This window comes from Myotis lucifugus, unplaced genomic scaffold (assembly GCF_000147115.1).
Source record: "Myotis lucifugus unplaced genomic scaffold, Myoluc2.0 scaffold_86, whole genome shotgun sequence".
Taxonomy (NCBI): Eukaryota; Metazoa; Chordata; class Mammalia; order Chiroptera; family Vespertilionidae; genus Myotis; species Myotis lucifugus.
In genome coordinates this window covers 1386559-1413764 of record NW_005871134.1, presented here as the reverse complement: position 1 = coordinate 1413764, position 27206 = coordinate 1386559, and the positions used below count along the sequence as shown (strand labels likewise).

The window sequence follows — 27206 nt, the reverse complement described above, 5'->3', positions numbered from 1 at the left end:
ACCGAGGCATGCAGGTCTCGCCGCAAGACTCCGGCTCAGCCGGACCCAGCCCCAGAACTGGGCGCCGAGGCGGGAGCCGACTGCTGCAGCTCCGGCCAGCAGGGGGCGCTGCCGGGCCGGCCAGGACCTGGGCTCCGCCCGCGCCCCCGCCGCTGCTCAGCAACGCGGTCCCTGCGCTCCCGCCCGCGAGCGGAGGCCAGTCGCCCGTGGAAACACGCGAGTCTCCAGGCGGTACTTGTCCGCCCCGTTTTAATAGAGAGGGGTTGGCGGTGGGGAGGAGAGTGGGAGGAAATCCTCCCTTCGTTCGAGGGGAGGCGTCCTGAACGGTTTGAGCTGTTTATCACGGGGGCTTGACTGCAGGTGAAAGCACGCAGCCGAGCCCTTTGCTTCCGGCCACTGCCCTGTGCACAGATTCCGCGGGCTCACTCCGTCTCTACTGTTCCTGGATGAAGTCTCGGCAGCTCCCCCGGCTTCTCTGAGAGTCTCCCGTTTATTGCCAGATAATTTCAAATCGCGAATAAGCTACGCGCAGGCCAGTGTCAGAGTAAAGCTACCCCCATCCACACCCGTTAGCCCTCCACCCGCTGCGGCCTTTTCTGGCGGGGACACCTGCTGGCTGGCGAAGGGCTGGGGGAACTGGGCAGCCTCTCTCCAATCTCGCCTCGCTCTTCTGCTCCTCGGCCCCTCCCGGGCTGGGTGGGTGGATGTTGAAGTCTAACTACACCAGAGCCCTCTGGGCGTGACAGGTTCCAAACACTGACACTTTCTATGAGAGCACTTTGATGGGCTCCTGGGAGACCCACCACCCCCCATTCTCCTGCAGGACCCCTAAAACGGGGGCGGGTTGCCTCCTCCTTCAGGCTGCTGATAGCCCCACAGCTTCTGCATCCCTCCCCACACTGCCGGCCTCCTTCTGCTGGAGTCCCCTCACACCTTAATGGAAGCCCTCTTCCTCGGGGTCTTTTTCAAGAAAGGCCTCCATTCTGTACCTTTCTGCAGGGTCTAGATGTGCCCTACAGGACACACACACACACACACACACACACACACACACACACACTCTGCAATGCAGCCCTCTGCCTAGGAGCCCAGCACTTGCTAGCTCTCACCGGATTGCAGATCACAGAGCCTCCTCCTCCAAGACTCCCCAAACTGTTCTAAAGCCTCTCTCCCGGGGTTTGAGGTGAGGAGGGAGCAGTTCCTTCCCTCCTGGGTGGGGTGTGGGTTGGAGGACCCCCCGTGAGTGCACTAACAACTCTCTCCAGACGCAGCGGTTCTCAACCTGTGGGTCGCGACCCCTGAAAATACATCCTGCATAGCAGATATTTACATTACGATTCATAACAGTAGCAAAATTACAGTTATGAAGTAGCAACGAAAATAATTTTATGGTTGGGTCACAACATGAGGAACTGTATTAAAGGGTTGTGGCATTAGGAAGGTTGAGAACCACTGCCAGAGAGATTATCCTCCCACGTTCCTGGGGGATTTTGGCTTTCTCTGTGATGGGCAGGAGGTAGGTCTCAGCTCTGCTCTCCCTCTCAGGTGCTCCTGCAAAGGTGATCCAGTCTCTCAGCGGCTCTGGCTGGCACTGTTTCTCGCTGAGACCTCAGCTGAAATTCTGAGGTGGCTGGAAAAGTCTTTGTTTATATCTTACTAGAGGCCCAGTGCATGGATTTGTGCACATTGAAAGGAAATTAATTAGAAGAAATATTTTAATATCGCTATTCGCCCTTTCTCTATAATAAAAGTGTCAACCAAATTCATGAGCGGCAATGACAGATCGAAACACACATGTACAATTGGCGCCAGCGAGAGCTTTATATGTATCGCGCATGCACGAGTCAACTTAGCCTTTTATATAGAGAGAATAAACTTGCTTAATTAGACCTGCTTTCTGATGTAGCTAAACTTTTTCCAGCCCAGTCAAGCACCCCAACTTCTCTTTCAGGTGATTGTCAGCAACACAGCAGTAAATAACACAAAGCAGATTATTATTGTAGATCACGCAGGGAGAACAAAGGGTGAAATATTTAACTGCAGCAGAGTTTGACTATATTCTGTGCAGTGAGAAAACCTGAAGTCATTTTCAAGGTCCACCATCTCATTTCTTTTCAGTCAGGTCAAGTTTCTAAGCTTTCTAAATCTCCGTTTTCCGGCTAATGAAAAGAAAATAGGATTCCACCAAGTCTCCTACCTACCTACTCCAGGACTTCTGTGAGGATCAAATGAGATGAGGCACAGGAAAATGCTTCACAGACATTTGGTTAAAGTGTGAAATGTTTGCACCTGGCTATAAAGCAAGTCTTGTTCCTGGGCTGAAGAAACTGCAAGGAGGCTAGTCATCACCGGGCATTGCTACATGACATCATTACCCGGCACCCACTGCGACACTTTCATGCTGGGCTGGGCTGTAGGCTGCATTTTGCACCATGGGGTCTTGGCAGCGAAGGCTGTGATTTGGTGGGGTGTTGCTCTGGGGTGGTGGCAGGGCCTGTGTCCCACTTGAAGGAAGCCGAGTGTTGCTTTGTGGGTGCCAGGTCCGCGGTGCCAGTGCACATCATGGCAGCTCCTGCGTTGAGTGTCTGCCCCCTGGTGGCCAGTGCACATCAGAGTGACCGGTCGGATGGTTGGACACTAATATATATATTAGTTTCCAGCCTTTGCCTGAGAGCAGTGTCTCTAACCTCAACCCAGAAGAGACCTCGCCAGAGGATCTACCCAAAACACAAATCTGACGTCACTCCCTGCGTGAGACTCTCTCCAGCCTCTCTGGTTGGCACGCTGCAGTTCAGCAACTGGGACTCAACAGACTCTTCTGGAGCCTCCCACTGTCTCTCACACGTTTCCTCTCCCTCCACTGGAAAGTTCTAGCTTTGCTTTCCCACTTGGCCAACTCCTTCTGGACTTTGAAGACCAGAGTCAGAATGTCACTTCCTCCAGGAAGCCTGACCTGACACCCTCTCCTCTGTGCCTCCACAGGCCTTAGTGTTCTGTTGTAATTACCTTGATCCGTATGTATCTCCTCACTTGATTCTGAGCTCTTTGAGGACAAAGTATTTGCTTTGTTGAGTGTATTTAAAATTTTTATATGAAAAACACTAAAAAGAAAGTCAAAATCACCCATTATCCTACCACTTTTTTTTTAATATCACGGGAAGGATAAAGAATCTTCCTGCCAATCCTACCTGCAGTGACAACCACTTTTAAGAGGGTGGTGTGTTTTCCTGGCACGCACACACAATTTTATAATTCTTACCAGAGGCCCGGTGCACAACATTCGTGCACTCGGGGGTGGGGGATGTCCCTCAGCCCGGCCTGCATCCTTTAGTAGTCCAGGAACCCTCGGGGGATGTCCAACTGATGGCTTAGGCCTACTCCCCATAGGGACATCCTTAGCGCTGCCACAGAGGCAGAAGAGGCTCACCAGCTGTCAGCCCGGCTTGTGGCTGAGCAGCGCTCTCCCTGTGGGAGCGCACTGACCACCAGGGGGCAGCTCCTGTGTTAAGCGTCTGCCCCCTGGTGGTCAGTGTGCATCATAGCAACTGGCCAGTCTGCTGTTTGGTTAATTTGCATATTACCCTTTTATTATATAGCATTCTACATCTTGGTCTGCAGTTTTCATTTTCACTTAATGGGCTAACTTTGGCATCTTTTCATATTAATGCCTATGGTTCTTACTCATTCTTTTTGTAAAATTATGTGCATATATTTATATCTAGCATAAAATTTGCCATTTTAACCATCTTAATTATACAAATTAGTGTTATTAATTACATTTGAGTATTGTGCAAATATCACCACTATCTTTTTAAAAAATATATTTTTATTGATTTTAGAGGGGAAAGGAGAGGGAGAGAGAGATAGAAACATCAATGATGAGAATCATTGATCAGCTGCCTCCTGCACGCCCCCCACTGGGGATTGAGCCTGAAACCCAGGCATGTGCACCAACCAGAAATGGAACTGTGACCTCCTGGTTCATAGGTCGACGCTTTTTCGTCATCCCAAACAGAAACTCTGTACACATTAAGCAATAACTCTCCACCCCTATACACACACACACACTCACACACACACACAAGTAACCCCTGGCAACCTCTAATCTACTTTCTGTCTCTGTGAATGCCTCACCCTTTTTTAGGGCCTGAATATTATTTTGCAGCAGGAAACATCATCATTTATTTAACCATTCTCCACCAATGGACATTCAGGGTCTTCCCAATTTATTGATAATACAAATAATGCTGCAACAAATGCCTGTTGCATCTCAATTGCCTTTAACCTGAAGGTTCCTGACCCGCATCCCCAGATATTCTGGTTTAATAAAGATAAATGGGGCCCAGGAATTTATATATATAAATATATATATATATATAATATATTTTATTGACTTTTTACAGAGAGGAAGGGAGAGGGATAGAGAATTAGAAACATCGATGAGAGAGAAACATCGATCAGCTGCCTCCTGCACACCTCCCACTGGGGATGTGCCCACAACCAAGGTACATGCCCTTGACTGGAATCGAACCCGGGACCCCTCAGTCCACAGGCTGATGTTCTATCCACTGAGCCAAACCGGTCAGGGCAAATTTATATTTTTAAAACATCCTACCTCAGTGGTTCTCAACCTTCCTAATGCCGCGACCCTTTAATACAGTTCCTCATGTTATGGTGACCCCCAATTTCATTGTTACAAATTGAACATAATTAAAGCATAGTGATTAATCACAAAAACAATATGTAATTATATATGTGTTTTCCGATGGTCTTAGGCGACCCCCGTGAAAGGGTCATTCGACCCCCAAAGGGTCGCGACCCACAGGTTGAGAACCGCTGTCCTACCTGATCACTGTGATGTGAGACCACACAGTGAGAACCATGGCTGGCTGTGGGGCCTGGATCTGCTGCATTCCTGGTCCCCCAGCGTCCAGCCCTGAGTCTGCCCACAGAGAGGGGGCCTGCTCCCTGGGGCGACCACAGGCTGCTGCACCATGCCAAGGCTGCCCTGGGGAGTCATCAGGCACAGGGCGCTGACCCCCCAAGCGTGACAGAGCCTCTAAGAGAAGCTTGATGGCCTGTGTATCTCCCAACCTGGAAGCCCTGAGTCACCCTGGTTTACCAGGCAGCTCCCAACTCTGTGATCTATTAGTTTTGCCCTTTGTGGGAGGCAAACTCACCTCTCATTCAAATCCAGCCCTACCAGGAAAATGCCTTATCTAGCCTGGGGAAATTATGACTCACTCTGCCCAGTGGTGGGTGGGTGGGTGGGTGGAGACTGAGAGCCACCAGGAGAAAGAGAAAAAAAAAGACAGAAACAAGGCTGGATTGGAGGGGGGGAGGGTAATAAAAAGTGAAGGAGAAAGAGTAGAGAGGAAGAGAAAGCAAAGAGACACACAGAGAGAAAAGAGGCAGAGAGAAAGAATACCAGAGTTAAAGGGGAAACACAGAAAGGAGCGGTGCAGGAGAAAGGAGGAAACCGAGGAAAGTGAGAGGGGAGTGAGAAGAAAGAGAAGAGGGGAGAAAGAAAAGAGAACACGGAGCAGGAAGTGGGTGAGTGCCTTAGCCGGCATTTTGGATCAATCCAGAAAAAATTGCTTTTGTTTCAGATGCCAGCAAGACATGTGGTGGAGGTGGTCTGACTTGGTTCTCAGGCCCTGGCTATACGCTGGCTCATGTTTTCAGCCCTCGACTACAGCCCTGGCAGCCCTATTGAGAGGTCAGATGCTGAGCATGGGGCAAAAACATACCTAGGGCAGCCACACCCGTGTGCCCAGTGGTAGATGCAGCCTTTCTAGTTACTTGGCAACAAAGAATAAGATCCTCAGAAAGGTGGATACTTCCTGCACAGTTCCTTACTTAGCTCTAAAGGATGCTTGTTGCAGTGCTATTTATAGTAAAGTAGAAAAAAAGACAGAAAAAAAGGAAGAAATGATACATTCACACATACAATGCTATACAGCCATTAACAATAATGGTGCAGAAGAAGCCTTAATAATATGGGAAAATCCTCAGGATACAAATATAAATAAAGCCCAGCTGGTGTGGCTCAGTGGTTGGGTAACAACTCATGAACCAGGAGGTCATGGTTCAATTCCCAGACAAGGCACATGCCCGGGTTTTAGGTTCAATCCCCGGTGGGGGGCATGCAGGAGACAGCCAATTGATAATTCTCTCTCATCATTGATGTTTCTCTCTCTCTATCTCCCTTCCTCTCTGAAATGAATAAAAAATATTTTAGCTCTGGCTGGTTTGGCTGAGTGGATAGAGAATTGGCCTGCGATTCAAGGGTCCCTGGTTCGATTCCAGTCCAGGGCACATGCCCGGGTTGTGGGCTTGATCCCCAGTAGGGGGTGTGCAGGAGGCAGCCGATCAATGATTTTCTGACATCATTGATGTTTCTATCTCTCTCTCCCTCTACCTTCCTCTCTGAAATCAATTAAAATATATTTAAAAATATATATTCTAAAAAAATAATTACATATATGTTTAAATTAATCTTTAAAATGGTATGATTCAAATTGTATTAGTAATGGGGGGTGGCACAACCTCTCCCCTACCTGAGCTCAAAGTTGTCTTCAGTTTAGTTCAAGCCTGTGCTAAAGAGACAGTTGTTTTTTGACAACCTCAAGTCCAGACCCTAACCCTTTCCTACTAACCCCATGCTCTCCCACTCGGGGGAAATTCCCATTAAAGTCTTGCCTGGGGGTAAGTCCTAGTCCCTGCTCAAATTACAGAAGTCAGAGGGATTCGATCCTTCTTCTACCTGCCCCTGGTGTAGCCAGGGGCCTGACTGTGACCAGCAGAAGCCAGCCAGTTCTGCAGTGTGATCCCTGCCAGGCTCCTGCCACTGGGCCTGATCCCTTCCTCTGTCAACATTGATGGTCTTCTAAAAAATTCCCTTTTTGTTTAAGGAGCTGGCTTTGGCCTCTGTGGCTTGCTACCAGGAGCCGGATCTGACCCTCAGGCTGTGTTCAGCCACAGGGAGTTCTGCTATCCCCACCCACCAGGTGTGCAGAGCCCTCCCTTCCTTTGGGTTCAGGTGTCCTGGGGCTGTGGGAAAAGATGTCTATGTAGGGTAATCACCTAGGGCGGGGTTGGGCAACCCCTGGCACGCCAGTAACTTTTGCTGGCACGCGAAACCCTCTCTTATAATCTTCCATTTACAATTTTTTCTTAATATCAACTTTTTTATTTTTCAGATAAATTTAGTGTAGGTGCATCTTAGATAAATAAATAATTTTACATAACAAGTTATCTTAAAGACCATAGACATGGATTGACGAGAGAGGGGAAGAGCAATTTCTATGCCTCTGCCTTAACTCTCCCTGCCTTCCTAGATCCAACCAGTGTTTTGGTTTCATCCACATACGCTTGTGAATCTTGTTCTCAGTGATGAATTTTGTTAAGTCTCGTAATAGGAGTAGCCTGACGGATGAAAGTAGTAGCTCGTGCATATCTCTGAAGGTCACGAAATATAAACCTGATGTAAAATCTCTGTCATCAGTGATGCAGCAGCAAAAGTCCCACTGATAATATCAAACGGGGTCATAAAGTTTTCTATCGGACTATCAGTGTACATGTATACATTAAAAAATAAATGTATCTTTCATCATCATAGACTGTGTTTTTGTCGCTCGAATGAATTTTATTATTTCTTCAAGGTTCTTCACATACGTACACCTTAAGAGATATCAAGTAGGCGTAACATGTTCTCAAAAAATTAGGGTTGGCATGCAGAAGAATTTTGAGTCAGAGATTTTGCTGGTTTTGGCACGCACTCACAAAAAGGTTGCCCACCCCTGACCTAGGGCCTCTGCACTGGGCCTGGGCAGCCAGTGAATAAGGAGCTGATGGGCTGCAATTAATTTATCTCCCAGAACCTGAGGAGGACAAGCTGGCAGAGGTCCTGAGGATAAACAGTAACCAACCCCCACTCAGAGCTGAGTCAGAGGCTGACAATGCCCTGAAAAGAAGGTCTGGTGGGAAATAGGCAGGAGGTCCAATCTCTCCCTCAGACTGGACCAGAGGTATCTCAGAGAGGGAGGGACGAGCTCCCCACCAGGACTCAGGCTGTGGGGTACCGTCCATGTTGGTTACTTTGTTCTACCCTGTCTTTGCTGGGCAGGATTCAGTCAGAAACTCTTAGATCAAGCATGTCAAACTCAAAGACTCACACGGGCCAAATAAACAAGGTTTAAGTTTATGTGGCCGAAAAAAAACAAAAGCTTCAATTTTCATAGAAACGTAGGTGTATTTCGATAGAGACATGCTGAATACAAAGGGCTGAAATAAATGAGTCATCGTTAACATAAAATAATAGAACATTTTAATAAAAATTAATACTTTTTCTTGAACATTAACTTACCAGACACTGAATAACTGCACAAATTAATAAGCCTAACACAAACCTATTTTTTCTTGTTCTCCGAAAGCGAAATATTTCCTGTTGCACACACCAAACAAGTCAGTCCAAGACTAATGACATGGCAATCCATCGGCTGGTAAAATATTCGCTGCTAGTATTAGTGGAGAGAAATGGTGCGCCTGCACGTAAGGCGTGTAAGGGAAATGAATGCACTTATAGTAATCAGTCCCTAGCGAACGTTGTAGTTCGTTATTAATAATTATGTGTAACAGGATATTGTAAAAATTAAGTTTTGAAATTTTTATTAAAATGTTTCTTACATACCGTTATATTGGCTGGGCCGCAAAAACATTCGAGTTTGACATGCCTGTCTTAGATGAAAAGAACTCCGGGTGTGTTTTGGGGAGTTTTGAGGGAGGACGGCTGGAAAGATGGTGCCCCATTTCCTAGCTGGCCAGGTAGGGAACCCTGGGGCATGAGTGGGTAGCATGATTTTTTTTTTTTTTTTTTGGTAAACATTCTATTGAAGTATATACGGAGGAATGCACCCAAGTAATTTTCACAAAAAGTAACCCAAACACACCTGTGTAATTGTAACCTAATCTACACATGTAGCCTAGTAGGGAGCCTAGCATAGATGAACCTTTGTTTACAGTTTATAACTTTGCCTCAGTTAACCTGTAACCCCACTTAGATCACTCTAACGTTGATAAGGTTTGTGTAATGCTGTCTTGCAACTTGCTGAAAGTCTCACAGAAAGACCACGACTTGGTCAGATGTTTATCCATCCCTACGCAATCTCTGACATTGGATCACCAGGACTGTTTTTCAGGAACAAACCCGGGTTGTTTTGCAGGACCAGTGGGGGAAACCTGCTGAATCGCCTAAAACCAGCTGGAGCAGGCTGAAGGACTCTCCGATGGCCTCCTCCTGAACGGACACCCTCGTTATCATACTTGAACATGCCCATGTATGTAGAACCATGTTTCCTGACTTTGAATGCCCCGGACTGTCACCACCTATACATGCAATTACAAAGTCTACTTCGATGTTTATGCATGACTTCCCCTCATAAAGATGGGTTAGACACTTTGTTCAGGGACACAATGCTCTGGGAACGATCCCTGGTGTGTCCTTGCTCACTGGCTTGCAATAAAGTTCCTTTTTCTTAAAATCATCTCGGAGTTGTGTTTTGATTGGCGCCTACTGAGCATTCGGACCCGATTTGGTCTGGTAAGATAAACTCATCACCCAGCCCAAGACAAAAGAACACTGCTTAGCATCCCAAGAAGCTCTCCCATTTGGGTGACATTGATTTTAAAGAGCAAAGTAGGCAGGGTCTGAGACAAAGGAGGGAGAGAGGAATAGATCCTCCCAGGTACCAGCCTGGCCTGATGTGTGCTCCTGGAGACCTAGCAGGAGGACCTCCCCCTCCCCTCCCCTCCCCTCCCCCCTCCCCCTCCCCCTCCCCCTCCCCCTCCCTCCCTCCCTCCCTCTTCTTCTTCTTCTTCTTCTTCTTCTTCTTCTTCTTCTTCTTCTTCTTCTTCTTCTTCTTCTTCTTTAAATATATTTTTATTGATTTCAGAGAGGAAGAGAGAAACATCAATGATGAGAGAGAATCATTGATCAGCTGCCTTCTGCATGCCTCAATTGGGGATCGAGCCCACAACTCGGGCATGTACCGTGGCCAGAAATCGAACTATGACCTCCTGGTTCATAGGTCGATGCTCAACCACTGAGCCACACCAGCCGAGCAGGACCGCCTTCTTTATTAGCACCAGCTGATGAACTAGCCTGCATGCAGGGCTCAGTCTTCAGAGCCCTCTCTTGTGAACTGGGTGGGCAGGTTGTTAGACACAGGCAGCCCCACAAACAAGACAAGGACAGGGTTTCTGCAGAGGCTCACAGACTAGATAGGGCTGAGCCAAGAGCCTGAGGGCCAACAGAAGAGCATGCTTCCTGCCTGGGCTGGGAGGGTGTATGTCCACCGGACCTGGGAGTGGCCAGTGCCAGGTGAGTGGCCGCAGCAAACACTGTTTGCTCCCTGAAGTCTGTTTGTCCAGGAATGACAGAGTTCCACGGATTGGCCCTACCTCCTCTCCCCCCACTGTGAGCTCCTGTGTAGGGGGCACACACAGGGGTACTGTGGGACAAGCACAGCTCTGACATCAGAGAGACCTGTGTTTAACCCCAGCTGTAGGCTCTGTGGCTTTGGGAAAGTCACATGCCCTCTTCTACCTTGGTTTCCTCTTCAGCATAACAGGATAACAACGTGGACCTCGTAAGACTGTGCTGAAGAGGAAATAAGATTATTTATGTAAAATGCCTGGCATTGGGCAGGCACTTAAAATAAATATTTGTTCCTTTCCTTTGACACTTTTTCATTTAGCAAATACAGTAGCCCCCCCAGTGGATGCTTGAAACCACAGAGAGTACCAAAGCCTATACGTACCATGTTTTTCCTACATGTACATACCTAAGATGAAGTTTCATGCCTTTTCCATTCCACTAAGCCTCATCATACATGGTGGCCGTAACGTTTGCAGTTTGAACTGTGTCAGAAAATTTTCTTCTTTACAATTTCGCAGGTAGAAGATTCATTCTTATAGTAGATCTTGGCAACCTCATCGTATGATTTTTTTCTTTCCTTACTAAGTCAAGAATCTTGCCTTTTTGCATAAAGAAAGCACTTTACGGCCGAAGCCGGTTTGGCTCAGTGGATAGAGCCTCGGCCTGCGGACTGAAAGGTCCCAGGTTCGATTCTGGTCAAGGGCATGTACCTGGGTTGCGGGCACATCCCCAGTGGGAGATGTGCAGGAGGCAGCTGATCGATGTTTCTCTCTCATCGATGTTTCTAACTCTTGGCAACCCCATCGTATGATCTGTAAAAAATCAATAAAATATATTTTTAAAAAAAAGAAGAAGAAGAAAGCACTTTACGGCTTATCTTTGTCATTTCAAAACTGCCAGCATCACTATTTGTGGGTTGGGGCCATGATGACGTATAATAAGGGTCACTCGAACACAGGCACTGGGGTACTGAGACGTTGATCTGATAGCCTGGATTGCCACGCCTGTGTAGCAGCACGGAGATGCTGGACAAAGGGATGATTCACGCCCCAGGTGGGATGGAGAGGAAAGGTGGGAGATTTCCTCACATTACTCAGAAGGACGCACAATTTAAAATGTATGAATTTTTTATTTCTGGAATATTCCGTTTAATAGTTTTGTGCCACAATTCACCATGGGCAACTGAAACTGCAGAAAGTGAAACGGCAGAAGACAAGAGGGATACAGCATTTCTCTGGGGCCTAGTACGTAACATAAAATAATAGAACATGTTAATAAAAATTAATATTTTTCCTTGAACATTAACTTATCAGACACTGAATTACTGCACAAATTAATAAGTGTAATGTAAATAAACCTATTTTTCTTGTTCTTCAAAAGCTAAATATTTCCTGTTGCGCAACCAAACAAGTCCGTTCAAGACTAATGACGTGACAATCGGCTGCTAAAATATTCGCTGCTAGTATTAGTGGAGAGAAATGGTGTGCCTGCACGTAAGGCGTGTAAGGGAAATGAATGCAATTATAGTAATCAGTCATTATCGAATGTTGTAGTTTGTTATTAATAACTATAGGCCCAGTGCATGAAATTCATGCACAGGGGCTGGGGGGGTGGGGCGTCCCCTCAGCCCAGCCTGCACCCTCTCCAATCCAGGACCCTTGGGGGATGTCTGACTGCCGGTTTAGGCCCGATCCCGAACCACTGGCTCCTAATGGCTCACCTGCCTGCCTGCCTGGTCACCCCCAACTGCCCGCTCCCTGCCAGCCTGGTTGCTCCTAATTGCCCCCCCACACCAGCCTGGTTGCCCCTAACTGCCCTCCCCCTCCCCCCGGGCCTGGTCGCCTCTTACTGCCCCTGCTGGCCTGGTTGTCCCACACAGCCTGCTGTTCAGTCGTTTGGTCGTCCCTCACTAACCCCCCTGCCAGCCTAGTGGTAGGCAGCTATCTTGTGAGGGCGTGAGGGTTAATTTGCATATTACCTCCTTATTATATAGGATTATGTGTAACAGGATATTATAAAAATTAACTTATGAAATTTTTATTAAAATGTTCCTTACATATCGCAAGAATATTCATTGTGGGCCGCATGCAGCCCACAGGCGGCAATTTGACATGCTTGCGGTAGGGGCATTACAACTCCCATTTTTGAAGTAAAGAATGTGAGGCTCCCAGAGTTAAAGAGACTTGCTTCTAAATAAGGAATTCCTGGGGGAGAGTAAGGGGCTTCCCTGGGGGAAGGAGTGCACCTAGATTGATTACGACGTTGACTCATGGAGGCACTCACATTCTTTTGCGGTTATAATGTGGCCTTTTCATCCAGAGGCTGCCTCAGCTAAAGATGATCAAGAGACATCCCTCTTATTCTCCTGTCACAGGCCTCCTTCTTTCAGTTCCTCCTATAACTCAGCACCTTCCTTCTACCTCAGGGCCTTGTGTACTTCTCTTCATACCTCAACCCTGAGAAGGCTTCACTGCCCTTGCTCCTCACTAGTGAGCCCACCATTATCTGTATGCTCTCAGTCCTTGCTCTTCCCTCTCGGAGCACTGAGCACGCTGTGTAACCAGATATTTCTTTGCGTGGCTATTCAATTAGTCTGTGTCCCCACTGATCATGAGTTTCAGGAGGTCAGTTCTTGTCCCCCGATTCACTACTCTTTTCCCAGTGCCTGGTGCCATGATTGACACATAGTAGGCCCTCAGGTATGTGTCTCTCCTCTCTAAAGAAGAATAGCACTATCTGCTACCAATGTTGTTCTGAAGAGTAAATGGAACAAAGCTCTCCAAAATGTGGGCCCCAAGTCAGGCCACTCTGGTCCAGCCCTGGACCATTCTCTAAAGACCTGGGTATTTTTTCAGCAGGCCTGGAGCAGAGGGAAGGAAAGAGGGTCCTTGTGGGTTGGCAGAGGTCTCCCTTGCAGTAGAACTCACAATGGGAGCCTTGTGTGGGAGTGGTGGCAGGAGGCCTCGTGGGACAGCTGGGCCCGGGGCTGCCAGGCCTGGGTTGAGCTGGGCTGGGCACTCAGCCACAGGCAGCCCTCTGAGGGCCCTTTCATCTGAGTCCCAGCTGCCACTTGGCTTGCTGGCCCAAAGCCCAGCTGCCTGGAGAGGAGAGGGGCTCTTGGTTTTGTCTTAGGAAGAAGAACAAAGAGTGGGGTGAGTGGGAGGAGGGCAGAGGAAAGCAGTGCTTGCCCTTGGAATCAGGCCAAAGGGAAACAAGATCCAGTCATAGGCAACACCAAAGAGCTGTCTGATTCTTTTGTTGCCAGAGCATCAAGCAAGACAGGATTGCAGAGAGCATCTCAGACAATATCCCAATCCCCACCAGGGTATGAGTGGGGAACTGAGGCCCAGAGAGGGGAAGAGACTTGCCAAAGGTGAGACACGAATGGCAGAACCAGAACTAGAACCCTGGTCTCTCCTTTCCCGGTGCTGAAGGGGGTCCTCATACATAAAGTGGAGGTGCTAATTCTTATTTTGAATGGCGGGGGTCAAATAATTGTCCTCATGGTTATCAAAGGAAGAGGAGGATCATTTGAGTTGGTCCTTGAAAGCTATGTAGGAGTTTTCCAGAGAGAATGAGCTGGTGGGGAAAGGCATTCTGGTTGAAGGAACAGCATAAGCAAAGGCAGAAAGGCATGGGAGTGCAGGTCGTGTTTCAGGGCAGCCGGGGCTGGAGGAGAAACAGAAAATAGCACTACAAGCCCAGGCTGCCTGGTACAGTCAGAAGTGCCCACTGTCCCTCCGAGTGTCTGGCCCTCCTCGCTTCAGAACTCAGCCTCCCTGTGGAATCATCCTGACCCATGCAGCCGATCAGCCCCCTGGGAAGAGTGGGACTGTAAGTAAGGGGAAGTGGACAGGTGGGCTGTGCGGAGCCTGTGGGAGGCTCCCCAACCCAGACACAGTTGGCAGCGAAGCCTGCCTTGAGGACATCACAGCTGCCTCCCCATCACTTGGTCCCATTTGCAGAGTCATAATGTTCAAGGTACATACTTTGCCCAGCGTTTTTGTCCCTTTGGGCTGCTGTAACAAAAATCCCATAAGCTGGATGGTGTCTAAACAACAAATATTTCTTTTTCACAAATCTGGAAGCTGGAAGTCCAAGATGATGACGCTGGTAAATTTGGTGTCTGGTGAGAGCCCACTTCTTGGTTCATAGATGGCCATCTTCTTCCTGTGCCTTCATATGGTGGAAGGAAGGAGCTAGGGAACTCTCTGGGGTCTCTTTTATGAGGGCACTAATCATATTCACGAGGGCTGCACCCTCATGACCTCCCAAAGGCCCCACCTTCTAATACTATCACATTGGGCGTTAGGTTTCAAAATATGAATTTCAGAGGGACACAAATGTTCAGACCATAGCACCCAGATACAAAGCAATTATTCATAGCCACAGAATGAGAATTTTGGAGTGAAAAAGAGATGGAGTCTGAGCTTGGTTCTGCCAGTTTCCAGCTGTCTGGCCTTTAAGCCATTCACTTAACTTCTTTGCGCCTCAGTTTCCTCATTTGTCAATTAAATCTTTTTGGAAGGATTAATAGAAGGATCTGTGCTCAGCACATAATTATTTCCTTCCCATTTTCCTCTTTCACTTGGCACAGCTGACCCCTGTGCTGGGAAGAATCCCCTACAAGCCTCTCTCAACGAACCTCTCCCTCCTTCAATACCCAGCTTACCACCTCTTCCATGCCACCTCTTCCATGAAGCCTTCCCAGATTCCCCAAACTAAAATGCTGACTTCCTCCAGGAATAGCTTGTGCTTGTCTTATGGTGCTGCCTTTTCTTTTCCTCTTTTATAGTTTTTCATGTTCACTGAAACTAGAGACATAATACAAAGATATATTATGAAAAAAAATAAATAACTGTCCCTCTCCATTTCAACACTGACCCTACTCAATAACCAGTGGTATCACCCAGTGTGTATCATTCTACACCTTTCTGATTATTTGTTCACATAAATATATCGAAATTTATAGAAGAGGTTATGTTTGTGTTTTTACACAAATGGATTCCCACTGTATACAGACATTTATTTATTTATTTATTGTTACATAAATTTACCCCTTTATTATAGGCTAGCAATGTTTCAAATTGTGGAGCTTCTACTGGTCTTTCAATTACTTCAGTCTTCTGATGGCTGACTTTGTTGTGACGGCAGAAGTGGTGCTGTACGTCCAGGCACCACCGGCTACTGTTTTCATGCAGGAACCACAGCGCCGGATCCCACAGTTCATCTCTTCATCTTAGTTTTGCCACTGAAGGAGCAAGTGTACTTGGCATGCTGGCTGACTCAATTTTCTTCACCGTTTTCCCGAGGGAGGCACCATAATGGGTCCCATGTCACCGCAAACTAGGTCAGAGTTCAGAGAGCTCCAATATTTATTCATTTATTTAAAAATGTTTAAAAAATATATTCTATGGATTTTTACAGAAAGGAAGGGAAAGGGATAGAGAGTCAGAAACATCGATGAGAGAGAAACATCGATCAGCTGCCTCCTGCACACCCCCTACTGGGGATTGAGCCTGCAACCAAGGTACATGCCCTTGACTGGCATCAAACCCGGGACCCTTCAGTCCATGGGCCGATGCTCTATTCATTGAGCCAAACTGGTTAGGCCCAGTATTTATTTTTAATTGCTTAATAAATCATGGTTGAATGAATAAATATAGGATATACTTCATTCTTTTAAATAGTTGCATAGTATTCCAAGGCACAAACAAATCCTGGTTCATTCAACCGTACCCCTTTGTTGCCAATTCTGCCACCACAAACAAAACAGTAATAAACATATGTGTTCATATATCCTTTGAGGGTAGTGCTTTTATTTCTATTAGATTCTGAAAAATAAAAATATTGGGTCAAATGATGTCTGTGGTGGGTTTTATTTTAGTAGACATTGCCATATTACTTTCCAAAAAAAAAAAAAATCACAGCAGTTCACATTCCACTCAACTAAGTTTGAGGAGCTGTTTTCCTGCATCCTTACCACATCGGGCATATTATTAGCAATATTTGCCAAAATTATAAAAAATAGTACAACATTGCTCCCTTGATTGCATGTTCTCAACTCCTACTAAGTTTCAGTAACTTTTCATTTCAGTTATTTTATTTTTCATTTCTAGAATTTCTATCTGGCTTTTTTTCAAGTCTGCCTGGTGATTTTTAATCATATCTTCTTGCTCATGTTTTAAATACACACCTGTGTTGATTTAAGCACATTAAACACATATTCTATATCCAGTAATCTCAGTATCTGAGGTGGTGTGGATCTGTTGACTCTTGCTCATGGTACTTTGTGTCCTTTTGTGGTTTGTGACTTTAGATTGTGAGCTTGAGTTTGTTGGACTCGTGTGGAGTCTCTGCCCTTGCCTACAGGAAGGGTTTTTATTTTCTTTGTCAGGCATCTGAGGGCACTACCAACCCAGGTCCATTTTAAATGTAAAAATTTTTTTAAAAAATATACTTTTATTGATTTCAGAGAGAAAGGGAGAGCGAGAGAGACAGAAACATCAAAGAGGAAAGAGAATCCCTAATGGGCTGCCTCTCACCCACTCCCCGCAATGGGGACCAAGCCCACAACCCAGGCATGCGCCCCAGACCGTAATCTTACTCGGGGTCTCTCAGTCTGTAGGCCGACGCTCTATCCACTGAGCCAAACCAGCCAGGGCTTGTTGCTGGTTTTGACCATGAAAAAAAGTGGATATTTTGCCCCCAGACCTATTTGAACTTAGCCTATAGCCAGACATTTTCAGGGAAGATTGTTTCCCGCCCAGAATGAGACAGGTAAGTGCCCACAGCTTTCGCCTTTGAGTGCACACTTTTATAGAGGAAAGGGGGCAGTGAGGAAGGTGTTACAAGGAGTCCATTGGAGGGAACTGGGAGTTCAAAACGTAGTGGCTTTTCATTGGCTAAGTTGTGACAGACTCTCATTGGCCGAGCTATTGCCAGGCAAGGAGAAAACCTCCCTTCCTCTTACTGGGCTAATAAACTAGAAAACATCTTCCAGCTGGAGACGCAAGGTATCCATTTCTCCCCGTTTGGGAGTAATTGGTCACGAGTAGTAAAGCGTGAGAGCTCCCCCTACAGGCGGTAGGGACTCCATTTTAGTTGCGGTTTCCTTTAGTAGTTGTCACCGTTTTAACAAGCAAAATAATCCACTCAACAGGTATCTTAGTTCTTTCCTTCCAAGGTCATGCTTTGTACTTTTAGCAGCTGATCTCAGGTGGATACATAGTCCACACTGGCCACCCTATCTCCTGGGAGCCTCACGCTTCCCATCTGTAAAATGGGTGTTGGTGGTCCTTCACCCCCTAGAACTGTAGTGAGTAGAAGGTCTCTTGCTTTCAATGTCAGTTCCCTCTGCCTCCCCCATTTGGCTGTCGGGTAACACCTCGGTGAGAGACCGGGCAATGACAAACCTAAGGTCTCACCGCAAGCCAGGCCCCAATCCAGGCCAACCCGGGGTTTTAACCACACCCTGGGGCCAGCCTCCCCCACCCCAGGGCGGGGAGCGGGTGCATTTCCGCCAGCTACAGGTACCTCGCAGGGGGCGGGCTGGGCCGGTTGCAGGAGCGGCGGCCGGGCTGCGCATTGCCAGCTGCTTGCAAAGCCGGGATAATGAGCCTGAACTCGACGTCCCGCTCCCTGCTGGCCCCCTGCGTGCCTCTCGGGGACCAGCCAAACGTGAGTGCTCAGCCTGAGGTGTGCCTGTCCCTTCTTTCACTCCTTCTGGGGTCCGCGCCCAGACCCCCGCTCCGTCTGCGCTCCCCAGGCTCCCGGAGCGCCATCTCCACCTCTGGCTGGGTGCGCTCTTCTCCTGACTGTTCCTCCCGCTTTTCTCTCCCCGCCTCTCCCCCCACACCGCGGTCTCCATCCCATTCTGGCTCAGTCCAGGCTCTCCTCTTTGCCCTCTTTCCCGCTTGGCTGCCTTGCTTTGTCTCCTTCTCTTCTCTTTGTTTTACCTGCTTTTTGTGTGTCTCTCTGTCCCCTGGCTTGTCCTAGTCCACCGCTCTTGGCTGTCTCCTCCTTTCCCCTGCTCCCATCCCTCCTGCTGGTAGGAGAAGCAGACCCAATCTCAGGCTGACAGTGTTTCATTCCCTCACCACCACCGCCCCCCCCCCCCCCCCCCCCCGCCAGACCTCCACCCTCTCCTGCCCTCTGGCTGGGTCGTTAGTCCATCTGCCCACTCCCAGAGCGTGGGTAAGGAGAGTTTGGGGGAGGATCTGGAAAAGGCCCAGGCACTCTAGGAGCAGAGCATTCCAATCTCTCCTGGGCGAGGTGCCATCTGAAGGTTTATGGGAAGGGAAAGCAGATCCAGGGGTGGGGAGACTGGCTCTTTCCCATCTGGTGATGTTAACGTCATTGTTGTTGGCTGTTGACAAAGTCACCTGCTCAGTGGCAGGGCTGCCCTAGGTGCTCAGGAAATGTCTGAATGAATTACCGGACAGGAGATGGAGCCAGCATGTGCATGATGCCAGGTAGGGCAAAACTGGCCTTTATCAGAATACCAGCTGCTCCTATAGATCTGTGCCTCAGAAGCTCCCTTCAATTCAACAGACATTTATAGAGCATCCCGGTATGAGGAGCACTGGAGTAGGTACTGGTGCCATAAAGATGAATCAGGGATTGTCTTCCATTAGGAACCTCACAGTCTAATGCGGGTACAGATGATAAAGGGAATTACAAGATAGGTAATTACCAGACTGCGGAAGTACAGGGCCCTCTGGGATCACAAGAAGACAACCCGTCTAGAAAGATTCCTGGAGGAATTAACTTGAAGGATGAATGGACTGAGTGAAGGGAGTGTGGGGAATGAGTGAATCCTGCTGGCAAGGGGGCCCTGCTTGCTCTGGTCGGGCGGGGGTGGGGAAGTAGCAAGCAGTTCCCGTGGCCTATTGCCAGCCCTGCAAAGGGCCTAGTAGACCTTGTTAAGGAGTCTAGAGTTTATCAGGAAGGGAATGTAGGGTCGCTGAAATGTTTAATGCAGGAGGAGACAGATCAGATTTGCACTTAAGAAAAACTGCTGTTTTCAGAGTAGAGACTGGGTTGGGGGAGGTCATTTGAGGGGGTCAGGGTGCCATGGAACTGACCAAACATTTAGAATCACCAGGATTTGGTCACTGATTATTTGTGTGTTTGGGGGGGGGGGGGGTTTGAGATTAGAAGCAGAGTGTAAGATTACTGCCGGAGTTTTGGGCTCAGACAACTGAGATAGGAAACAATAGAAAAGGTCAGGGTTGTGGGTTGGGGAGAGATCTTGAGGGGTTTGGGGTACATGAGAATGGAGATGTCCCTCCACTGGCTCCAATAAGGGTGACCTAAGAAAATGTATGATGTTTGGTGGTGGGGGGGGGGGGTTGCAGATGTGTAACCAGGACCCTTTTGACTGGAACTGAGTGAGAGCTGGGCATGTTCCATTCATCCCTGTGTCCCCATGGCCAGTACTGGCCTGTTGGGGTCCAACCCCAGCAGGTCCAGGGGTCCCCAAAGGTGTGGACGGAGTCGGCGAAGAAGGAATGACACGGAGACAGCCTTCAGTTGATCAGCAGCCTAGTCAGGACCTCTAGCCAGGATCTCCAGCCAAAGTTCTGGTCGGGATCTCCAGGCAAGTTCTGGTTAGGATCTGATCAGGATCTGATGTTTATTGTCTTGTTATATCTGTATTTATACCAGTCGATTTTAATCCTGTCAATTTCTATGGCAAAGGTTAGGGCGTTTCTTATCTCCATTCCAGGGAGTAAAGATTATGTAGCTTAAGCGTGATTGTTTGTAGTTACAGTGATTAACTACCCGCCTGGCACTTAGTTAAGGGGTTGTATCCCCTCCCTAACCTCAGGGAAAAATCCCCACCTGGGGAAACAACCTTTCTCGGAGAGGTGACCTTGGTTAAAACACATGGCGCTAAGGAGAGCAAACATATTAAGAACAATATGCTATATATGCCAGGTCCCTTGAAACATATGCTGTGCAGATGTTTCTTTCCTGCAGCGACTGTGTCAAGCAGCAAGGATGGACCGGCTTCCGGCACTGGCCTAGCCCCCAGCAGGGGCTCCTAAAGACCACGTGACCCCTGCCCATGCACACGGGGTCTGGGACAGGCTTTCCCACTCAGGAATGCTTTGGCAGGGTGACTTTTAGAAAAGGTGGGGGAAGAGGTGCCACAAGGAAGGGCAGATGGCCCAGAAGAAGGGTGGAAAAGCAGTCCTTATCTGCTGGATACACATACTGTAGTGCTTATGGATGAGGTTGGAGGTCTGGGATTTCCAAAGAGCCTGGAAGTGTTCGTTAAAAAGAAGGGGAAGAGGGACAGAATTAAGAAGCTTGGGAACAGGGCCAAGGTCTTCTTTGATAAAGAAATGGGGGCTGAGGGTGTCAGGACAGGAAGCTAGCTATTTTGTGAAGCATCTGGAAATGAGCTTCAGAAATGACATTTGAAGTGAGTGGATTCATTAGACTCAGAGCTGGAGAGACTTAGAGTTCACTTCATTCGTTTTGCCGCTCTATTTCATAGACAACAAGTTCAGGCCCTGAGAAGGAAGTGAGCTGCCCCAGGCACATAGCTAATTGTTGGCAGCAGTGGAACTGGGTGTTGGGAGGGGTCGAGATAGGGCATCCATGTATACTGTAGTCAGACTGACGTGGATTAGTCCAGCTCCAACGTCATCACTTCCTAGCTGTGTCACCCTTCTTCGCTCGCCTGTAATGTGGGGACATTAAGAGCACCAGTGAGCTTTCAGGGGTGCAGGAGTGATGAGAGCACATCGATCCATTCAAGGGTTAAAGTCTGCAACTTTGTATTTAACTATCAGCTGCCCATCGGGACCTCAGGGTTCACCAAAGAACCTTGCCAAGGGACCGTGAGGTGTGTGGGAGAAAGGGAGCCACAGAGGGCACCCTCTCCTTTCCCTTCTCCCCTCCTACCAGCAGACTGTCCCCTGGTAGGAGCTGTTGTCATGGCAACTCAAATATCCCCCAGCAGTTTGGCTGTCTTAATCCCAGTATTTTAATCTTAGAGCTAAAGCTCACAGACAAGTTGAGAATGAGGCCACACCTAAATCAGATGGAAGGACATTCCTGAGCTCTGGTCCTGTAATGACCAGTGGTTAGCATTCTCAGGTTCGTAACTCAGCCTTCAAACACTGCACAGATCTTCTCTGCAGCAGCAGCCATCACCCCCCTTAGGCAGCTTTCCCTGACAACCTCCAACACACATCCACAAAAAAGCCGACTCTGCCTACCTCTGAGTCTTCTTTCCTGCACATCTAAGTCATCTGTTTCCCTCTCTCCCCTGTGAGCTCCTTGAGGGCAGGGACTATGCGGTATTCATCTGCTTAGGAGGAGGCTTGAATGGAATAGGTCATCTCTACATTTTAAAAAAAATAAACGGGTCATTAAGGAAAAGAAGGCTGGAGGCGTTTGAGAACTAATTTATACAATAACTAAGGCACAAGCTTCAGAGTAAATCGTAAATCGGACCTGAGTTCAAATGCTGCATCATCACTTAATATATGGTTGGTCTTAAGCAACTTACTTCATCTCCTTAAGCCTTAGTTTCTTTACCTGTAAAATGGGGATTTAATACAGTCTTCATAGGATAGCTATGAGAATTGAGTTAGAGCAGGGGTCCTCAAACTACGGCCCGCGGGCCACATGCAAATACAAATATTGTATTTGTTCCCACTTTGTTTTGCCCCAGGTATCTGGCACAAAGTAGGCACATACATATTTTATTGAATGAGTGAGTGATTTTATTTTTTTATTTTTTGAGTGAATTTTAGGTAACAAAAGTTATTCCAGAAGCTAGTTTGTGAGGATAACAACTGATGCATCACCTCACATATAATAATTCTATACAGTCTTCTGCTAGGCCTGTGTAGCAGCACTTAGTATTCCCCGAATGCAGCCTGCCAGTCTGTTTCCACGTCTCTCTCTGCATTGGGCTGTGGGCATCTAGGCAGGCACTGTGTGGGTCTCGCCTACCTCTGTAGTGCTCAGCCCAAGGTCTTACATAGAGAAGAGGCCTCTACATGTTCTGTTGAACAGGTAAACCTAACTTAAATTTGTACCAACCTTGCAGCTTTATACTCATTGTATCTGGTGTTACTGGCCTTTTCACCACCCAGGATATTTCTGTTATTTAATCCCCATGGGCCCATATTTTGAAAAACCAAAACAAAACAAAACAAAAAAACCATCATCAAACAAATTCTGTTTGTTAATCAAAGTCATGCCAACTGCTAATCAGAACTTCTGATCTATATGAAATAAGAATTTTTATCCCCAACTCCCAGCACAGGATGTGGGCACACAGTACTCAAGAAATGCTTCCTGAATGAATGCATGTATGGTTTCTTAGCCTTTCTGAAAAGTTAAAAATGGTTTGTGCCCCCCGGCCCCCCCCCCCTTTAAAATATATATATATCTTAGACCTACGCATCCCACATCGGGAACTCCTGACTTCACAACAGCTCCACATCCCCATTTTATAAATGAGGACACTAAGAACCAAGGAGGGAAAAAGCCTTGCCAAAGACCACAGGCTTTGGAAGTAGTGTGGCTGGGACTTGTTCCCACTGCAGCCTCCTATGCTAACATTCTGTGACCCAAATGAGAAAGTTAAAACGCTTGCATGGATAGTCTTATATCGAACTGCAATCTTTGTCTTCTTTAAAATGCCCATTCAGTGGAGCTTTACAGCATAAGTATAACCCCCTTCTGTTCAGATGTGCCTTCCCATAGCTGAAGCCAAGCATGGCTTTCCTAAATTCTCTCTACGGGGTTATTCTTTGTATGAAAATACAGTCGTGAGCTTCCTAGAGGTGGCGCTAATGATTCTCTGCCTCTTGTACCCCCAGGCATCTGCCGTGGTGAAGCTGAACGTGGGGGGCGAGCTCTTCACCACTACTGTGGGCACCCTGAGAAAAATTCCGGGTTCAAAGCTGGCAGGTATGTTCTGCACCTTAGCCAAGGCCTCCCCCAGTAAGGATGAGGAGGGCCGATTCTTCATCGATCGCCCCGGCACCTATTTCGGAGCCATCCTGGACTACCTGCGCAGCGGGCAGATGCCCAAGCAGCACATCCCCGAGGTGTACCGTGAGGCTCAGTTCTTCGAAATCACGCCTTTAGTCAAGCTGCTGGAGGACACGCCGCAGATCTTTGGTGAGCAGGTGGCTCGGAAGCAGTTCTTGTTGCGGGTGCCAAGTTACAGCGAGAACCTGGAGCTCATGGTGCGCCTGGCGCGTGCCGAGGCCATGGCCGCGCGTCACTCCAACGTGCTGGTGTGTGTGGTGCACACGGAAGGGGATGCGGCACACTGCGAGGAATCCCTGCGAGTCCTGGAGGCGACCAAGAGGTTGGTCGTCAAATTCGGGCCTTGGAAGGCGTCTCCGGTCATCAGGGACCTCTTGGACTCCGTGAAGATGGACATTGAGGCTCAGGGGTACCAGGTAGCCTATGACTACTGCTCCAAGAAGACATTTCAGCCTAAGGCAAATGCCCACGAATACTTCTATACGTTCCGATTCACCTGGTGGTGATTCTCAGGGGGCGGGGCTGTTTATTATGGGCTCTGGTGGGGCTTATGAAATTAAAAGTTGCCTTCAAAGATCATCTTTAATTTCAAAAATAAACAACTTCCAAGGTGGTCTGCAAAGCTTACTCCCAAATATTTATGTCCCCCCGTGAAGACATTCCACTCATTGCAACTGACTCCACTGTACTTGCCTAGTGAAGTGCAGCTGCTCTCTCTTTAAAGCCTCACATACCTGCCAGACCCTTCCCTTGAAGTCGGATAGCAAGGCTGAGTTGGAATGTTTCAAAAATGTTTTGGCTGGAGATGCGGGGTATCAACAGGAATATAACAGGATATGAATCTAGATCAGTGGTTCTCAACCTTGGCTGCACATTAGAATCCCCTGGGAATCTTTTTAAAATCCTGATTTCCGGGCCTCATCCTCCAGAAATTCTGTTTCTTTGTTATGGGGTGGGGCCACAACATCTAGATAGTCTGACCTAAACACATGATTTACCCAGCTTCAGCCTGCGGGCCAATCCTCTGGCCCAGGTGTGTGCCTTCATGATGAGGAAGATGCCAAGTTAGTACCTGTAGTAGATGCCACTCAGCTCTTCTTTCCTAGATGCTGTATTGGTTGCTAAAGCCTCACAGCTGTCCTGTCTCTAGAACAGTGGTTCTCAAAGTGTGGTCCCTGCAGCATCAGCAACCTTTGGAACTTTTTAGAAATACAAATTCTCTGTCCTCCACTTCAGCCTACTGAATCAGAACCTCAGGGTTGGCCCAGCAGTCTGCTTTACCAAGTCCTCCAGGTGGTTCTGATACATTCTAATTATTGAGACCTGCTCTAGAAGAGAATTGCCCTTATTTGTGAGGTTCTCCCTTACCTCAAGGAGGAACCAACTCCGGTACAGTTCCTGTTCCAGAGCTCCTTGTGGAATCCAACTGAAGTCAATCTTCATCTAATACCACATTTTTGCTTAGCATTTTTCCTCTGCTCTATCCTGCTTCCCTCACTGCCCTTCCTGAGAGCACATCAGCAATAAACCACTTACACAAAGACTCTGTTTCAGGTTCTGCTTGTCAACGTAAAACATAACTCTAAGGAGGACACATGTAGATATTCATCCTTCTCCAAGACCAGGTCACCCTGCTTAGAAGGGTGACCAGCCATCCTGGATTCCTCAGGACTGAAGGTCAACTGTAAAGGTTTAAGAAATTAATACTGAGTCAGGGAGTTTCAAATTTAAACATAAAATTGCTTAGAACAAAGTCATTGCCCAGCCAGCATGGCTCTGTGGTTGAGCATCGACCTATGAACCAGGTCACTGTTCGATTCCCGGTTAGGGCATATGCCTGGGTTTCCGGCTTGATCCTCAGTATTCGGTGTGCAGGAGGCAGCTGAGTGATGATTCTCTCTAATCATTGATGTTTCTATTTCTCTCTCCATCTCCTTTCCTCTCTGAAATCAATAAAAAAAATTTTTTAAAAAAGCATAGTCATTTTCTTTTTAAAAAAAATGTTTTATTGATTTTTTACAGAGAGGAAGGGAGAGGGATAGAGAGTTAGAAACATCAATCAGCTGCCTCCTGCACACTCTCTACTGGGGATGTGCCCGCAACCAAGGTAATGCCCTTGACCGGAATCGAACCTGGGACCCTTGAGTCTGCAGGGCGACGCTCTATCCACTGAGCCAAACCAGTTAGGGCAAAAAAAAGAACATAGTCATTTTCAATAAGCATTACAATTTAGTAACTGTGTCTGCTTGTATATTTTTTCTTATTTTCAAAACTTGTTTAATGTTTTCCCTTTTTTTTTTGGTATTTAATATAGCTGACAATTTAAAGCGGAAAAATCCTGAATGTCTATTTGAACTTTTTATCATGAAGCAATTCAACATTCTTTATCAAGTGCCTGAAAAAGAGTTCTTACCCTTTGATCAGTAGTAATGAGATTAGATTCCAAAGAGACTCCCTGCTTCTTAAGATGTAAGTAGAATTGCTTGTACTCTCAAGTTCATGAATGTCCTCCCCAAGATTTCTGCACATTCCCAGAGGGTTTGTCTCCTTCTGGTCAGCTCTGGTTCTCTGCTCCTGCCAGATTCATTCAGCATAGGGATCTTCTAATCTAGATGCCTTAAACCTGTTGTTGCTGTTCTGCACAATGCTCACCCAGATTTAACACTCAGATCTTTTTTTTTCTTTTTAATTTTTTTTATTTATTGACTTGAGAAAGAAAAACATCAATTTGTTGTTCTACTTATTTATGCATTCATTGGTTAATTGTTGTATATGCCTTGACCAGGGATCAAACCCACACCTTGGCATACTAAGCTACCAGGCCAGGACTCAGTTATTTTTCCAAATTCCACTCCCATGAACTATTTGTGCACATAGCAGACTGTGAGAAATACAGACAAATAAAGGGGAGAGAGTTTACACCGCAAATGCAAGTAACTTCAAGCTGAATATTGGACATATCTATTCTTAAAAGTGTGTCAGTCACCCACATCTCTAGGGGCTTTTCAGTAGTAGCTTGTATTTGTTTTCTATTCTTCTCTCCCTGTTCTTTGTTGTTTTTTTTAATACTTTTTTTCATTGATTTCAGAGAGAGGAAGGGAAAGGGGGAGAGAGAATGACTGATTGGCTGCCTCCTGCACTGGGGATTGAGCCTGCAACCTGGGCATGTGCCCTAACTGGGAATCGAACCGTGACCTCCTGGTTCATAGGTCGATGCTCAACCACTAAGCCATGCTGGCCGGGCTTCCCTCCCTGTTCTTGATATGCTTCTCAGTAGATGGGAGTAATCTTCCCTGTCCTACTGACTTCCTGCTAGGCCTTACGACTTAATCTGGTTAATGGAGTATGTGTGGAAGTGAGTGTGCCATTTCCAAACAGGCTTTAGAGGCATGTCAAGTTTCCACCAGCCCTGCCAGAAGCAGCCCATGTTCGTTACTTTTTTTATTGCTTTGCCTTTAGCCTGCGTCCCTTAAGATCAGACTCTATTCCTAAGCAATACACCAAACTAGTTTATTAAACAAAGGCAATTCCAATATCTCCCTCCAACTTCCAAATCCATAATACAATTAACATGACATAACTATTTTTAAAAGTATGTTTTGATTGACTTTATAGAGACAGAGGAGGGAGGGAGAGAGATACATCGATGTGAGAGTGAAACATCCATCGACTGCCTCCTGCAGGGATCAAGCCCTGCAACCCGGGTATGTGCCCTGACCCAGAATCAAACCGGCAACTTTTT

General features: G+C 47.2%; 2 protein-coding genes across 2 annotated transcripts in view; one reads left to right on the top strand and one right to left on the bottom strand.

Moving 5' to 3' along the window:
• Positions 1-18, bottom strand: part of THRSP (thyroid hormone responsive) — a 12652-nt gene extending 12634 nt beyond the window's left edge. Inside the window, exon 1 of the mRNA XM_023755913.1 lies at positions 3-18. The gene's annotated coding sequence lies outside the window, so the exon portion shown is untranslated. The remainder of the gene's footprint in view (positions 1-2) is intronic.
• Positions 19-17836: 17818 nt separating this feature from the next.
• On the top strand, positions 17837-24086 carry KCTD14 (potassium channel tetramerization domain containing 14). Its single transcript, XM_006091065.3, has 2 exons — positions 17837-18118; positions 23290-24086. The coding sequence occupies exons 1-2, from the start codon at positions 18053-18055 to the stop codon at positions 23968-23970; spliced, it is 747 nt and encodes a 248-aa protein (XP_006091127.1). The 5' UTR covers positions 17837-18052; the 3' UTR covers positions 23971-24086.
• The last annotated feature ends 3120 nt before the right edge of the window (positions 24087-27206 follow it).